Raw genomic sequence first — 17,358 nt, forward strand, 5'->3', positions numbered from 1 at the left:
GTTTGCAGAGGGGTCCACGCTCGCTCCGAATTCACGATTCCATGAAAAGTTGTAAAATATTTTCTGAACAGCAGAGACAAGAGCTGTTCCCCGCAGGAGAGTATCGAGCTGGCGGAGGAGAGGTGAAGGGGGGAAGAGCGCTTGGAGATCGTTTGAGAGGTCGAAGGCCTCGTTACCACTGAAGAGGCTCGAGGATGTAATTCGCAAGGGCCTGCTTTTCAAGGATGGACTCATTACTATAATTCATACACTCCCTGCTAACGTCAGTGACAGCCACCCACACTCTGGCCCTCGCGCATAAAAGTGCCGCTAGGGGGGCTGCCGGCGCATCCAGCCGCACGAGAGCGCGCAGCTAGCCCCACTGGTAAGCCGCAGGTGCGCGGACTCGGTGTTTTTACCGCTGCTAGAAGGAGGGCTGGTTGTGTGGCGGTTTCTTACCTGTGCGGCTCGTGGCTTGTGTCTCTGGTGTACAGCGCCCGCCTGCCTCTGGCCAGAAGTCAATCTGTGTGTGTTGAAGAGGAAAGGTTGGCTGGGTTCTGTTGTAAAGGTTGTTCTGCGATGTCCGGCGCGGCTCCCCGCACAGGTGATAAAAATCATGCAGCATGTTGTCCCGACGTTGTGCGCGTTTAGCTACTATTGCGAGCGGAGTTCTGGGACTTTTGCTTGTTCTGGCATATTTGCGCGCAGCACGTGTGCTTGGTCAATTATGGCTCTAGTTAGTTAAAGTACATTTTTAGCAATGTGTAAACACCCTTTTCATCACAAGTGTTAGTAGTACATTACGGCAATAAATGCAGCACAACGTTCAAGTGTGCATTCACCCCACTCCCGATGACTGCAGCGCCACGAAGCTAATGTTTCTCTTTTCCGCAGGCAGGTGGAATTGTGTGGGGCAGCAGCCGGCTGTAGTTTTCTGCACCCTCGCTGTGTGCATCCCTCGACGCTGCTTTCACCTTTTGCCCCAGCATGTGGAAGGTGCTGGTCCTAGCCCTCTACTTCTCCCTGGCTCTGCTGGGGTGTGCTCGTGCGGGGCCCCTGCGGGCAGAGGAGAAATGGAAGCCACTGGACAACCCCAGAAACAGAGATCTGGTAAGCTGCCTGGTAGACCTATCATCGTGCAATGTATCCAGAACGTGAAATGGCAGTCTGCTCTTTAGATATCATTTATTCGTCGTAGACATCCAGGCTAATTGCACAGAGTGCCTCTGTGACGTAAAGCAATGGTGCCATCCAATAGAGGGCTTTTCAGTGCGATTTTATCTCATATATAATACACATTTGCACATATATAGTAATATAATCTATTTATTTATTTGTATACAAAGGGAGATAGAGAGCGAGATAGAGCATACATAACGCTATATTGTACTTATAATTAGATTTACCTTTTATGAACAAATTGTTGATAAAATAAAGGACATGGGAGAGGGCCGAATGATTTATCAGATTCTGTGGTTGCAGCGTTTCCTGCATAATTCTAGATGCCCAAACAGTTTTAAAGTTCTTCAGAGTGGTGTGAGGGGGGGGGGGGGGGGGGGGGCTGTCATTATGACGAGTTCCGTGTTTCATAGGGAATCATGAAATAGCTTTCACACTTAATGTTTCACAAGTTTGTATATCACTACATTTTGTGCAAGAAAAGCTCCCACACATATCATATGCACACATATACTCATGAAGGGGAAATCATTTGTTATGGTGGATATCCTTCATGTAATCCTTTGCCCTCCTCATGGTAGTCACTGCGGCTAAAGCTACTGATATGTAATCACTCTTTGAAAATGCACGTACCATTTCCTTATTCTAAGTACACCTTTTCTTGTTGAAATGTGTTTTTCGCTTTAATTAATATTAGTAATTAAGACACTTTTACTACATATATACAGAAGTGGCCACACCATTTTAGTTAAACTATTTTGCTTTTCTGCTCTCTCCACTTCTTTACCTCTTCTCATTCTTCAGCTTTTTCAGTTATTGCCCCACATTCCATCTTTCTCCTTTCTCAGCACCCTCCACATGCTCTTCCATTCTTCTGACTGTACCCGTATTCTCTATCCACTACACCCTTTCTCCCTATAATCTCTTTCTAGTTTCTTTTTCTTTCCACCCACCTCTTCTCATGCAGCTATTTCTTCTTTACAATTTCCCTTCTCCTCCTGAACCTCTTTTCTCACCACCTGGCCACTCTCTTATCACCAGTCGCCCATCTCTTACCACCCGTCTCCCCTCTCCCTGACCATCAGATGTCTCTACTTGCCTTTTGAATTTGACTTGTTATAACTAATCACAACCAGAACACAACTCTAACAGAAGGCACTAATTAACTTCAATAGCAAGCAGTATTGAATGTCTCTTAAGTATGTGATTATAGAGAAGGCTAGGAACTCACTTTTTAGGTCTTGCCTAAAGACTAGCTTAGTTGTCCATTGTCAAAGATCTACTGTCTAAAATAGAAAGTACATAGACTGGACTCTGGGTCATCCTCTTGCTTGTGACTGGACATCTTTCTTTTCTGTCTTGGATCCCTGCTCCTTTTTCATTAGCTTTCCTCCTTATTCTTGTGTTTGTTCCACTCATGGAATATTTCTTCTTTACACCATTTCTGACATGATGGTTTGTATACTCCCGCTGATGATGTGAGGGGCCCTTTTTAAACTGTCTTTCAGCACTCAGTTGGAGGTTGTTGCTTTCCTGATCTCTCTACACTCTTTTTCTGTCAGCCCCAGCTTCCCCACTGATACTTCTTTTTTTAATATGTTTTTCATTTTTTAAATTGCTTGTATGAGGGCATACTGCTGCTTGGTTTCTCGCTTTCCTACTCGCTTCCTCTTCCACTGATCCCCATGTCTATGCTTCTATTCTACTTTATTCATTATTGTTACTATTTGTGCAAGGGCCTGACTGCTGCTTACCTCTACTGGACCATTCCATTCTTTCTTTTAGTGCTCATGTGCATACTTAAAAAAAATATATATACTGTTTGAAAATTGGCATTGATCATGTATAAAATGGTAGAATAAAATGCCAAACTTGCCACTGAATGCACATGCATGGTCATGCATTGGTAGCTATCTTAGAATCAATTTTATTTGAGAAAATGTATTCCAAGATGGATGCCTATGCTGATTTTTTTTATTCCAAGATGGCTGGTGGTGAGTCAGACACTGATGAAGAAAATTACCATCTTTTGCTTGGTGTACCCCCTGGTTTTTGTCTTATCTATTTTTGTTAGCTCCAGAGCCTTGTATACTTTACCCCTGTACTAGTGACCAGTAGTAAAGAGCCCGTGCTCCCCTTTTAAGATGGTTGAATTGGCAGAACCCTCAATGGCATATTTAACCTGCCTGGTAATCCCTAATTTATGGTACAAAGTTTACCCAGGGTTGGTAAGTTAAATGTCACTAGTGGACTGCAGCACCTATTGTGCCATCTGTTACAGTGGCAGTGTAAAACAGGGCTTCAGTCTTACCAATGTATCCTACTCAAGCAGTTTTTTATACTGGAGTTTGACCTGTCATAATAAGCCCTTTTGGCAGGTCTAAACCTTCTTGTTTTAAAAATCAGTCAGTCCTCTTAAGTAGACCTTGTAGACCATAAGGCACGGTGTATAACATTTAAAAATAGGACACATACAAAGGCAATATTAAACATGTCCTTACAGTGACCTGTAAGCACCTGTAAGCTTTTTTACAACAGCAAGGATGGGTGTCCCAAAGAGAAACACTGGGATGCAATATTACATTTAATAATGCTATCTTTGAATAGGAGAAATCTAGAAATGTTGTTCTTGGACTCTTTGTAATATTTATTAAAAGCCCAAGTCACAGATGAAGTCAGATGTTTAGTAAATATTAAGGAAAAGGTACTTTTAGAACCTAAACTGTCCCTGTTTAAAACATCAGGAGGCTAATATGTATTATCTTTCAGCGGCAACCCTCTGAGTGTTCAAGCCCTGAATGAGGTGTGAAAATTTCTCCAAGAGCAGAGACAAAGGCTTGGGTGTGGAGAGGTGGTTTCTGTACCTCTGGCAGGACAATTATTTGGGCAGTGTCTAGAAACGTAATGAACTTTAAAAGGGCCTCCCATACCACAGGCATGTAAGATGATACCTGGTTAGGACGCTTCCTTTGTTCAGTCAGTCAGGCACCAATCCCAGGAGGGAAGGAGCTGTCTCCAGTCCTGGTTTAAAGTGACCGCAGATGAGTGGTCGCACACTTCCCTGGTCACACTGCTGGGATGGGCACACATGGTCTCCATAAGGGGAGAGGAGCTTCACCATCTTGGATTTAGGCAGAGAAGGGCACTGTGGGATTGTCTTGAGTAGGGCACAGAGGAAATGCTGCAAAAGCAGATAGAGTAGACCCCAGAACTTTAACCCAGTTGGTTGAGGAGGAGCCAGCAGTCACCCCAGCCCACAAGCAGATGCCAGGCATAAATATGGCACCCCAAGTACACCTCTCAGAACACTACTGTGATCTGAGAGGAACCCTCAATGGTTGGGCCTGATCTCTCTTGTACCTACAACAATGAAGTGGAGTCCAAAGGTCTTAAGATTGACCTCCTGATCAGGTTCAATGGACACCAAATTCTACAAGACTCCTTTCTGTCACCTGTCCAGCTGACCAGTTCCAACTGGCCCTGACCTGGACCCTGTTGGTTACCTCTGCTGGAGTGAGTGCAGACTCCTATGTTCTGTTTTTGAGGTCCTGAAACCCTTGACTTGAACACCTTTTGGCTCCAAATACGTCTGGAGGACTGGAACCAACCTGCCAAGCTGATCTGAATGGTGTGCACTGCTACTATGCTTGAGATTCAAGTTTCTCCCATTCAGAGCTTCTTCGCAGCACCAAATCTGATTCAGTGGAATCCGCAGAAAAGGTATCTGGTCTTGCGGAGCCCTCTTCGGCTATAGCCTGCAGTTTTGCCCCGCTGGAGGAATCTGAGCTCCAAAAAAGTAACTAAGTGCAAACAAAGAAATCTTATCCTGGCAAGTGGCCAAAGTATCTGGGCGCAGGGACCTTCCTGGGGTATGAAATTCAAATTTCTCCCACTCCGAGCTTTCCTGCCAAACACCAGTACCTTCACCAGGACCTCATTTGATGGCTATCCAACTTTGTGGAGCCCTCCTTGACTACAGATTGCTGCCTTGCCCCACTAAGGACTTTGGACTTTCATTTTTGAGACTAAGTCCAGAGGTAAAGCTTCTGAGCAGGTCGAACCTTGTCCCAGTATTGGACCCGCCTTCCATTGCAGTCAGCCTAAAATTGCATGAGCAGTTGACCGAGGTTGGTGCTTAAAGCTTTTTGCCTCCATTTTTAATATAAACGTAAACATCCGTATCTCTGGAATTTTTGCTGTGGTTTCATTTATTAAAATCTATTTTTAAAAATTGATTTTAGATTTTTCTTGTGTTGTATTTTTGATTTTATTACTGTTTTAGTACTACATAAATACTTTGCATGTTGCCTTTAAGTTAAGCCCCTCTGCCCTGTGCCATAGTTACCAGTGGGTTGATCTCAGGCTAAATTAGTGAATTTAGTGGTTTACCCAGACAAGGAATGTGTTTATTAATTAAGGTGGTTTATCACCCTTCTTTACTAATAACCCAATTCCTTGTATCCAGTGACCATTTTTAATTGCTTATTTTCTATCTTAGAATGGCAATGGAAACAATTGTGAAAGCCAATAGTGTGGGAATGTTTTTTTAAAGGCAAGGGGTATTGTCTTTGCCAGTGCTTGTTTCCTTTGCTAATATCTTTTTTCCTTAACAGAGCAAAACTCTTCAATCATTTTCTGCAGACCCCAAATATAGACTGAAAACAAGCCTAAACGTCTGAAGTCCAGTTAACTATTACAAAACAGTGAGCCCTGATAAAATATGAACAGGCTCTTGATCTTTCTATTAGCCCCTTTCCTCATCCTCCTGTCTCTTCTAACTCTTTCCTTGCATCCTTCTTCACTGTATTGTAGCCACAATTTCATTTAACGTTCTTCCCGAGTTTCCAGAATTAAAAGAAAACATTCTTTCCTCAGTCCTGTTCTGCACATGCGCCTTTCCTTTTTCTGCCAGTTCTCTTAATCACTGAACACAATCATAACTCGATTTCATTTCGTAGAGAATGACATCCGCTTCAGGTCTTGCTGATGGCTGACTGTCTGCAAGTTCATTCTGATGTCATGTAATAATACTACTGATAATACTTTAATCCTTCTGCTGAACTGGCCTTTTCTGATGATTTTTGACAGCTGGCTGTGTACTAAAGACAGAAAAAGCATGAAAGAAACTTGCAGTGCAGGGCTGGTTAATTCTGCAGCAAGCTGCCCTAGAGCAGGACACAAAGTCCGGCTGAAGTAAGGCAAGAATGGTCAGCATACAGGCAACAAGCATTGCAGTGGTTCATCAAGATATGCAAGTGCAAGGCAACTAAAAGCTTATAATCAGTTCCAGGCAGCAGCAAGCCATGGGTGGAGTCTCGTGATTGGGCTGCACCAGTCTAGACAGAGATGTGTGAGTTACCCTATTATCCCAAGTCTTGGTTGTTGGAATCCTCTCCTGGGGATCAGCACATATATTATTATTGAAATTACTGCACAATAATCGCCAGGTTTTTGTGAATTCCTGGCATTGCATTCTGGGCTGTAGATAGTTAAAAATTCTATATTTTTCAATGTGTCCAAGACTGAAATAACATGTGGGTAGAAGTCATACAAGGGTTCAGGGTGAGTTTTGGTGGTGATTTCAAGGTTACTGCTGATCCCTGTACAGTGCCACCCAGTGACAGAGAGAAAGAATCCTGACAGCCATGGCGCATAAAAAGAATCATGTTGCCTAGTTATTTCGTGCATGTCTTTGTCTCCACTCTGATAATGTCCTTACTGTGGGTGTATCCACAGCCTGCAGAGATGGCAATTTGCTCCTTGAGGGTGAGGATGGGCCCAAGAGTGAATATGAGTGTCTTGTGGTTGGTAGACCATTTGGCTTTGAATCTGTCTGGGTTCACGTCATTGAATCAGGATTTGGACCAGTTGCTGTCTGTTGCTGTTGCTCATAAAAGGAATTCCGTTTTTCTCTGTCATTAAGTTCCAGGTAGCAGTTAGATATCCCAGCCTCGATGAGTTGCAGGTAATGTATGAGGCACTGGATGTCTAGAGTGGAGGAGTCGTGAATAGAGTTGTGTGTCAATGGAATATTAATCAAATTTGCTGCTGTTCTCAATGACCAGAATTCCAAAGATTTCATACAGAGATGGAAGATAGCAGGGCACAATATAGACTTCACAGGCGATGAGGAGATTCTGTGATCTGGAGAAGCTTATGTGGTGCCAGTTGGAGTAGTAGAAGAAGAATCAGTGGAGGAAGACACCAGATAATCCCATTCCAGATTTCAGGGTAAGAATGAGGGTGGGATGGCCAAGGGTGGTGAAGCGGCCAATAAGTCCAGCAATATAAAGAGACATAGGACATTTTTATCCGTGATCAGGAGGTTGACATTCATGATTTGTAAGTTATCTGTTTCAGTGCTACAGCATGGCCTCAAGCCGGATTAGCAATAATGCACACAATGGTTCTTATTTATGTAATTCTGAGTTGTGCATAGATTGCCTTTCAATAAAATTGTCAATTAAGGATAAGTGAGTGATGGGCTAGCAGCTGACAAGGTCATCATGGTCTAGTCTAGTGTGAGTTTCTTTAGGAAAGGGAGAATTTAGCCTCTCTTGAGAGCTTCAGAGAAGATGCCTTCAGTGAGGGATGATGTTGAATAAGGATAAGAGGGTATGGTTTGACAATGCTTTGATGAAGGATGAGAATAAGCCATCATGTTCAAAGGAGGTGACTTTGAGGGAGTTGAGAATACAAACATTTAAGCCCCAGGAAATATCCAAATGATGTTTGGATTTTTGCTTAGTCTAAGAAAATCCCCAAAACATCTGGCTACTTTTAGGGACGCAGGCACACAATTCTGTGCCCCAGCAAGTAATCAGATACAGTTTGGATCTTTTCTGAGGCACAAATTAAATCCAAACAGCATATAACTCCTTGCTGTTGCATGGATATATAGTTAAGAAGAAATCCGAAGTGTCTGACTTCTTGGGTGACGCAGAGCTCCTTCCTTTCACCAAAAGTGTGAGGAAGTAGCTGTGTGACTGAGCACCAGCAAGGAGTCCAACACTGGACTTTTCCTTAGCCTAAGAAACAGACAATTCTTATTTTCGTGCTTCAAATCGACTTGCAATTTGTAGGAGGAACAGCCTGTGTCCAAAATAATATGGCAGCCTCACACACTGTATTAGCCATTTTCACAATTCAAATGATTAGTTTTCTACTAGGCACTAAGCCTTTCACGCCCTCACTCTAAAGGATTAGTGTGATCATGTTTATTGTACAGTTAGGCCTAATTTGTATGTATCATGCACATACCATCAGAAAAAGGCCTGCCACATATGCCATAGGAGTTAATTAATAATATGTACTTCAGAAATGTCCTCAAGAATTTGTGTGTATTGACTGGTCGTCATTTGAACCACTAAATTCTGAATTACAAATATTGCTAAGTAATTCTGGAGAAGTATTTTGAAACCATCCTGTGTTCCTACACTTCATCTAATAAAATTGTACCATGTAAGCCTGGGTAGGCCTACCACCTGGAGAGCAAAGGCCTGATGAACAAAAGTGTGGAAAGTGCATGAAAGAAGCTTGGAATTAGGTTGTTTGTGGGCTGCAGTATTTTGGCGTGAGGCTGGCCAAAACCTAGGGAAGCCTACTAAACACATACATTTCTGAAAACTACACATCTAAGGGAGTCCCAGGTTGTGTGGCTTGCATGGATGCACAGTTTTTACTTACCCTGAATGTCCTTCATATTTCAAACTTTGGTTCAACAATCAGATTTTCCATACATTCTTTTGACAAAGTCTGGAATATTGTGGGGTACAGCAAGATTCCATCACCCAGTGTTCCCAAAATTCTACCATTAAAACCAGCACCTCGCATGTGTCAGTAGGCCTATTGTAATGGATGGAAACAACTCACAACTGTGACAATATGAAGTCAGTTTAATGCCAATATGGTCTTCACACCTTCAACGCTTCGGTCTATTCCTGTGTAATATACCCACCCAAACACCGGAAGTACCCTTTATATTAGGGGGAAATGTGGGACTTTTAGATGGTAGGACTTTTGTCTTTTGAGGAAAGCTCTGCAGTTTTCTGTTTCAGAAAAGTGAAGAAATTGTGATATCTTAACTCATAAGTTGACATTTGCAGGCCATTCCGGTTCATCAAACATCCTGGGGTACTAGCAAGCTACATCACTCTTACTTGCTCTTGGTTTCCAGTTTTAAGAAATGTCTGAGGCTGATAAATTTCTCTAGATGCAAACTGACCTTAATCCAAATACTTCAAACATCCGCTGTGGTAGCTCCACCAGCAAAAACATTTCCTTCTGTCTATTGTGTGGATCCCTTCTCAAACCCATTAACAATCCACACATCTGGTACATACACACTGAGGAGGCCTTGAAGAACACAGATGTAGGTAAAGCTTGGCAAAGTTATCATCCTGAACCATATTTCGGAAGACACTTGCTAACAATATGATTAAAGACTTGTTCAGCGCATTCATCATGTCAGCCAACCAGGGCAAATATCTTACACCCAGCTATAGAAACTTTAGTATGTTCACATATTAACAAAATATCATTGTGGTATGTTTCTTAGAGCCCAGGAGCAATATATGTGACTAAAAGTCAGGTACAGTTCCATCACAATTACCCCAAATGCACTGCATCCTGTTTATTGGCTGAGAGCACTGAAATCCCATGGAAACCCTTGCATGTGTATACCTCCACACTGAGGAGACCTGTCCTAGAGGAACATAGTTAGGATTCAAGCCTTTGAAAGGATATGTTTCTGTGCAAGGGAGACTAAAGAGATGTTCAGTGCATTCTCCCAGTAAGGCAGGCAGGACAAGGGAGGTCTGATTCTCAACAACAATAGAAACCTTCGGATGGGTAGATGTAACAAATGTATGGTTGGGGTAGGCTTCCTTTGAGCCCTTGGGAGATACCTGTGACCAAGACAAAGGTACTCTAAACCGGAATTTCACTTTAAGTTAATTTTCCTAAATGCACTGCACCCAGGTTATGGCTTGTGGGCACCGTGACCCCAAGACAAAATCAAACATGTCTGGTACACACAGACTCAGAATAGCCAAAGGGACAAGGTTGTGGGTCAAGCTATGGCAGGTACAATTCCATGAACAGGGGAGACTGGAGGGAACTACCTAGTTATAAAAAAGCAGTTAAACAGTAAAATAATGGACCCAGCACCAGAGAGGGAGTCAGCGATGAGAACAGATCCAATAAAAAAGTAGTATGAAAGTCAATAATCGAAAGAAACTAACAGCCAGTTCAACATATTGCAACACTGATAAAAAGGCATGTAAGTTGGAAGCATTCAGACCAAAGTTCTGTTATTTCCTTGCAGACAATCACTTTTATAGATTCTGACTTCACAATAATCATGGGTAAGACATAAAAGCAAAGAGAGATTATGTAGATCTTATATCTTCAATATTTGTATTTAAAGACAGGCTCTGATTTTATTAAAGACACTGAGGTGAATATTAGGTTTCATTTTTTTGCCTACCCTAAATAGTAGCCTTTAAAGAACAACCTTTTACCGAAACAACATTTTCCCAAATGCTCCAAATTTTCTAAATGCGCTGCATCCACTTTATAACCTGGGAACACCCTGAACTCCGCCAGCCCAGTGGGAAACCCAGAATGACCGCCGCTGTCTTTTGACCGCGGTACGGTCTTCTGGCGGTTCCCGCTTGGCGGGCGGCTCCCACCGCCCGCCAAGCTTAGAATCAGGGCCATAGTTTGTATTGATGGGCTGAGGTACCAAAGAGCTACACGTGCTTGAACAACTTAATGCAATTAAAAAAAAAACTTTGTGGCACAGATGTGCAAAAACCACCATGGCAGGGAAAAGGTTAAAGATAGTTTTAAGAAACCAGTGATATCACTAAACGTAACTCCTATTACTGGCTAATGAAGTGATTTTACTTTCTGTTGAGATGCATGCTCCAATGTGTGATGATATCAGTTCCTTTTACCATGGTGACAGTGAAATGTCTTGCTCTTCCTCCCCATAATCCTTACTTACTAGCCAGCCAATGAAGAAACACTGCTGCTCTTATTCAATTTCTAATTCAGTACATTATCTTAGCATTTATTAGAATGTTTTAAAGCTCCTCGGGTGGCCAAAGCCAACAATCCAGTGGAAGGGTTAATGACTTTCACAAGAAAAGTAAAAATAAATGTCAGGGGTCTGAAACAAATTTATACAACACAAAGTTGACTCTTGAGGGCTTAATCAACCAACATCATTTTGGACTAATAAAACATAAATTATTATGGTCCTATTATATATGATTTATTTTATTATTTCAATGTACACTCTTTGCAGTATTGACCACTTGCCACTCTAAAAAACACCTCTGAAACAATAACCAAACATCTCATTTTTTTCTTATTTTTTTTATTGCTTGAATCTTTTTATATAAAGAAATAGAAATACAAATCATATTCATCAACTGCAGTTTTTGATAGTTAGAATCACATCACCCATGTTATAACATTAATTTCGATCATGTTAATTGACAATAAATCTTGCATCTGTTGACGGTTAAGATGTACAAGTAGGGCTGAGGTGGTGGTACATTAGGACTATATAACATCACATATCACCAAACTGCGGGATTTTGATCAGCATAGGAGACATAATATATTGATACATCTACTCGGCAGGCAACTGTTGTGTAGTGCACATCAAAGAAGTTAAGAACAATACAACAACACAATAACCTTGTCCGGAATCCAGTCCCCAGCAGCCCCCCTCCCCCTGCATATTCCTGCATCATCATCCAGTCACTTGATCGCATAGTGCCAACACGCAGCCTCAGGCCTCCTCTTGGCTTGCTCTGCTGAGCCCCCCCGCAGAGGGGGGAATGCCAAACACGCCGCTCGGTGGGGACTACATTGATCTACCGCATTCAGCCAACTCAACCCTCTGCCACCAGCGCAGTGTCCACATTTGCAGCACCCGTATCGGGCTCTTGCTCTTGTTCCTGTAACAAGTCTGCTGCCACCAACCATAACCAAACATCTCATATAATATCTAAAAACACTATATACAGTACATCGCCCTTATGCATGATTTGACAGACAACTATAATCTACCTTTGTTTCTAATAATACTTGTCCGTCTAAACAGGTAGTCCTTTGGGCTAAACCTATTTCCCACATTCTAGTGCTGTAATTTTTGCTGTAGAACAGATAGTGGAATCCTCCGCTAAGCACAAATCAATGGATCTTAAGGACTTCTGGTGTGTTGATGTCGACGCGTTTCAGCCTATTTAATTCTGGTGTATCCCTTCAAATAAGATAAACACATAAATACAAAAATCACAATTCTAAATCTAGTCATTGTCTCTTGCAATACAAAATAGCTTTTTTGTTATTATGTACACCCTCTTGTGTCAAAAGCATCCATTATCCGCTGTGGACGACACTGCCTTTTTCCTCATGCATTACATACTCCACTAGATTAATATTCGCTTATTATCTAGTAGTTTATAGGTAGCCCAGTCCATTGTGCATTACGTGATGGTCAGCAGGTAGGGCTGGCTTGAAAATCTTCCCTCGTGAGCTTAGCACCCAGTGTAGAAAACGGAAAGTTGAATGAAAAAAATCTTAAAAGTGTAGACTCACATCCATGTAGGAACCTCTCTACTCACGGGAATGTGCTGCCAGCAGCGTTTCTTTGGGAAAGCACAACATACTGTCTCAGAATGCTTACTCCATAATTAAAAAGACAAAATATTAAGCACCATGCTAACCGTCTTGTGCTTTATTTGTTATATTTGCTTACATAGCTAGGCTCCACCACATGGCCGGATTCACAGTCTTTGTCGGTTTTCACACAAGGCAGCTCCGCGGTCAAGCGCTGCTGTCTTCGCCATATATTTAAGCGCGGAAAACGTTCTGTGCTGCTTTTTTAAAACTCCTGTGCTATGTATGTCACCGCGAAGATCCTCTCATTGCTCTTCCACGTACAAGTAACAGGAAGTGAGTCCTTTCTACCAAAACAACTATACCGCGCTCGCTCTTGCGCTCCTTGCACCAATTACTTCGTCCCCTATGTTACAAGCATAATTGGGGGATCGTCAAAGTATATATACAACAAAGCACTCGCTACATCTTATATAGACCTAAACTCAACTTAATTAAAAACCTTAATTATTTATTCAAAATAATTATAAGGGGAAATAATCGTCCCTCAAAGAATCACCGATCCTCATATAGAAGCAACCGATGGCAATTAGGAAGAAGGGACGGGGTATACCATTTAAAACATAACTCACTCAAACCCACCCTTATTTTGCTTGCCATGTCACCTTAGTTCAGATTCAGCCATATGCAAATCAGTCTTGACCCTGCTCCCAGCCCGAACTGCCAAGCCAGGTCCTCCCTGGACAGAATTAAAGCATCCAGGGTCAGGACTGATTTGCATATGGCTGGGTCTGAACTGGGGTGACGTGGCAAGCTAAATAACAATGGATTAAACCCAGATCTGTGACTGGGGGTGAGTGTTTGAAAAGTTTCAATACTCCGTCCATCATTTTGCCTTGTGCGCCCTAAGTGGCTAGCGTATGCCCAGACGTGGGTCCCTTGCTCACTGTGCCACTGGATTCAAGCTAGCCTGGCTGATGAAGGGTGATACCCTGAAACCGGTCCCAGGATGCTTGTTTCTGGACCAGGGAGGACCTGGTCTGGCATTTCGTGCTGGACTGTTCCTATGGGGACCAGTCTCAAGACTGATTTGCATGTGGCTGGGTCCAAACTGGGGTGGCATGGTGAGCAAAATAACGATGGATTAAACCCAGATCTGTGAGTGTTTGAAAAGTTTCAACACTCCATCCATCATCCTTTTGTGTGGCTAAAGTTGCCCTAAGTGGGAAGGGTATGCCCAGATGTGGGTCCCTTGCTCACTGTGCCACTGGATAAGCAAGCCTGGCTGATGAAGGGTGATACCCTAATACTGATGCCAGGATGCTTGTTTCCCCTTCAGGGAGGACCTGGTCTGGCACTTCGGGCTGGACTGTTCCCATGGGGAACAGGGTCAAAACTAATTTGCATATGGCTGAGTCTAAACTGGGGTGGCAAGGTGAGCAAAAGAACGATGAATTAAACCCAGATCTGTGACTGTGGGTGAGTCTTTGAAAAGTTTCAACACTCCAGCCATCATCCTTTTGTGTTGCTAAAGTTGTCCTAGGTAGGAAGGGTATGCCGAAACATGGCTCCTTTGCTCACTGTGCCACTGGATTCAAGCTAGCCTGGCAGATGTAGGATGATACCCTGAAACTGGTCCTAGGATGCTTGTTTCCAGTCCAGGGAGGACCTGGTTTGGCAGTTCGGGCTGGACTTTTCTCCTGGGGCACAGGGACAAAACTAATTTGCATATGGCTGGGTCTCAACTGGGGTGGCATGGTGAGCAAAAGAACGATGGATTAAACCCAGATCTGTGACTGGGGGGGGGGTGTTTGAAAAGTTTCAACACTCCGTCAATCATCCTTTTGTGTTGCTGGGGTATTATTTATAAGCAAATATTCAATCATAAAGTTAAATAGAAACTAATAGCTTCTTTTTGTCATACTTGCTGTTACCATTAGATCTGTGTGTGAAAGAAGGAATTAGATGTATTTATGTAATGTTCTTATTAAATTTAATACATTTTATCATGTTGATCCTAGTTGGACACCTTAGATGCCTCTAGATCTGCATCTATAGCACTCAATTTATTGCACTTTGCACCTTACATCTGTGATACTGTATTTAAGTGTTGAACGCTGGAGCAGACAGGGTCAGTCGGGAATCCTTTTCCAGAGTCCTGATCACTGTGCTACAGTGGCCATGAGGAGTTTAGACTCTCCCATCTGCTGCACTCCAGTCTTTGCACCGCCAACATTAATACAAACGAGGGTGAAGCATATCTCCACATAAGACTTGTGCAGCAGGTGCACAGAAGGCATCCCAAATGCCAGCCTGTCTACACCCAGGCAACCCCAGGTGCCAGGATCCCTGGCTTTTTCTGTTTGATAGCACAGTAAGTAAGCTTTTCACATGTTCCTAGATGCTATCATTTAGTAATAAATATACTTCTTCCAGTAATTGCTGAACAAACTACCCCGATAAGACCTTTGGTCCTTTTTAATGTTCAAACTACAGCTTTCATGCATACTACCCACCCCCAAATAAGAATGCTGAATCTACAGAACAATGTTCATTTGGAGGTTTTTAGATAAGAATGTGTAAAAGATCATTTTCTACCTTTTTTTTACACCACATATACATGTGTCAGTAAAATGCATATATTTTAATCTCAGATCACTTCCCAAATACAGTACTCAAGTCTGGGGCACAATCACTCGTTAAAAACCTGGCATCCATTTGCTAATAGCCACCTGGCCTAATAATGTGACTAATCCCAATGTAACTATTGCCATTCCTCAAAACCGTGGTGTTATTAAATTTGACTGGGTAGAGAAGACTGGCGAGGTAGATTGCCATTATTTTTAATGTTCGGCATAAATGTATTTTAATAGAATACCACTTCACAAAGAAAGATTACATTCTCATGTTCACACTTGAAATGAATGCCTTTACCGTGGATGAGGAAGCTGACATTTATAGCACCCCACCCTCAGGTCTAAAAAGAATTTTAGTGCTACAGTGATGGACCTGCTTGTCCCTCATCTCATCAAGTTCAGACAATTTGCCATTTTGATGATATTACTGATCCCACTAATATTAGGCTCATGGAGGATGTTGAAGCAGAAGAACTTACACCGGTCTCACCCATACTGTTAGCCATATTTTGGTTATTACCATCCTTGGAAACTGGTGAACAAGGATAATCTTACACCACCTTAGTACTATCTCAGATAGCTCAGGTTTTGAATATACATGCTGCTGTAAATATGTAGTATACTGCTATTCTCAAAACTCTTGACATTAATACTTGCATGAAGATTAGTAAATCAAATAGGAAAATACCCTCGGCCAAGTGATAAACTGTTTACTTAAAAGAGCAAAAATAATTATACAAGTGTATAGAGCAACTCTGGACACCGGAACTAGAGAAAGCACGGGTTAAATCTTCTCTTAATATCCATACTAAGAACATTTGCACTGTCCAAAGACATTTTCTGAATGAGAAGATCGCAATAATGTGACATCTGGCAAATAAATATTTAACATCATAACTTGTCGCAGATGAAATCAGGCTGAGTTTGGATGGGGGCTCTCATCCTACCTCATGCCTCAGCCGCATTTGACACCATATCACACACCTTCATGATTAGAAGACCACATAACACAGGAATTAGCTTTAAAACCTTGAACTGGTTTCAATCCTACTGATCTGACAAAACACAATCTATACATCTAGCACTGAAAGACCTTCATTGCTTGCCAATACGAAAGCGCATCATTTTTGCATATTTGGTCACGTCCGTAGGGTACTCCACACCAAAGGTCTGCGCTACCTTTGCAGCAGATCTAACATCTAAAAAATAACTGGAGCCCTCAAGTCAATGTTTTCTGGTTCATGTGAAACCACACCCTATCAAGAACAAGAGCTAAATCCTCTTTCTTTCTAGTGGCCTGGCACTGGAACAAGCTTCTAGACAATATATTTCTGATGCCTAACCTGGGGAAGTTTAGAAAAATGTAAAAAATCTGGCTCCTTCCAGATTAACCAACAGCATTTCTTTTTTTCAGCTCTCCATAAGGTGGATGTTATTTTTGTTGCGCCAGGATACTCCTTCTGTAGTGAGAGTGAGTGGGTGTGTTATAAAATCTATAATCCTAATTTAACATAACATGACACACAGATATGGGATTATGTGTCTTTTAGTAAAATCAGTATGTTCCTTCATTAATGTCAGTTTTGTGAGGCCTGGTCGTTCTTGCATTACAAGAAGTGAGTGTCACAACCATAGTGAGGAAACAGATGGTACAGGGAAGAGCCAAGGCAAACTACAGATGTCTGAACTGCAAGACAGGGTTTCAGGGATGGCTGAAGCAGCAGAGAACCAGGCCGTAAAAATTGGGAGTAAAAAGTAGACTGCGAACCCACTTGCATACTCACTTCCGGGTTAGTCCCATCACTTCTGAGTCAGTCTAGGCATTGGAACTATTTAAGCTCAAAATGAGTGTGCAGATACTACCTTACAGCTGTCCGTTTGTTGTATGGATGCCCGATTTTGCAAGTTTGTAACCTTTTGCTGATCC

General features: G+C 42.3%; 1 protein-coding gene across 1 annotated transcript in view; it reads left to right on the forward strand.

The window, feature by feature from the left end:
• The first annotated feature begins 288 nt into the window (after positions 1 to 288).
• C3_1H2orf66 (chromosome 3_1 C2orf66 homolog) overlaps positions 289 to 17,358 on the forward strand; it is a 129,571-nt gene continuing 112,501 nt past the window's right edge. Inside the window, exons 1-2 of the mRNA XM_069221378.1 lie at positions 289 to 364; positions 874 to 1,089. Coding sequence (XP_069077479.1) covers positions 967 to 1,089 — 123 coding nt within the window. The 5' untranslated portion in view covers positions 289 to 364; positions 874 to 966. The remainder of the gene's footprint in view (positions 365 to 873; positions 1,090 to 17,358) is intronic.

Source organism: Pleurodeles waltl, chromosome 3_1 (assembly GCF_031143425.1).
Source record: "Pleurodeles waltl isolate 20211129_DDA chromosome 3_1, aPleWal1.hap1.20221129, whole genome shotgun sequence".
Taxonomy (NCBI): domain Eukaryota; kingdom Metazoa; phylum Chordata; class Amphibia; order Caudata; family Salamandridae; genus Pleurodeles; species Pleurodeles waltl.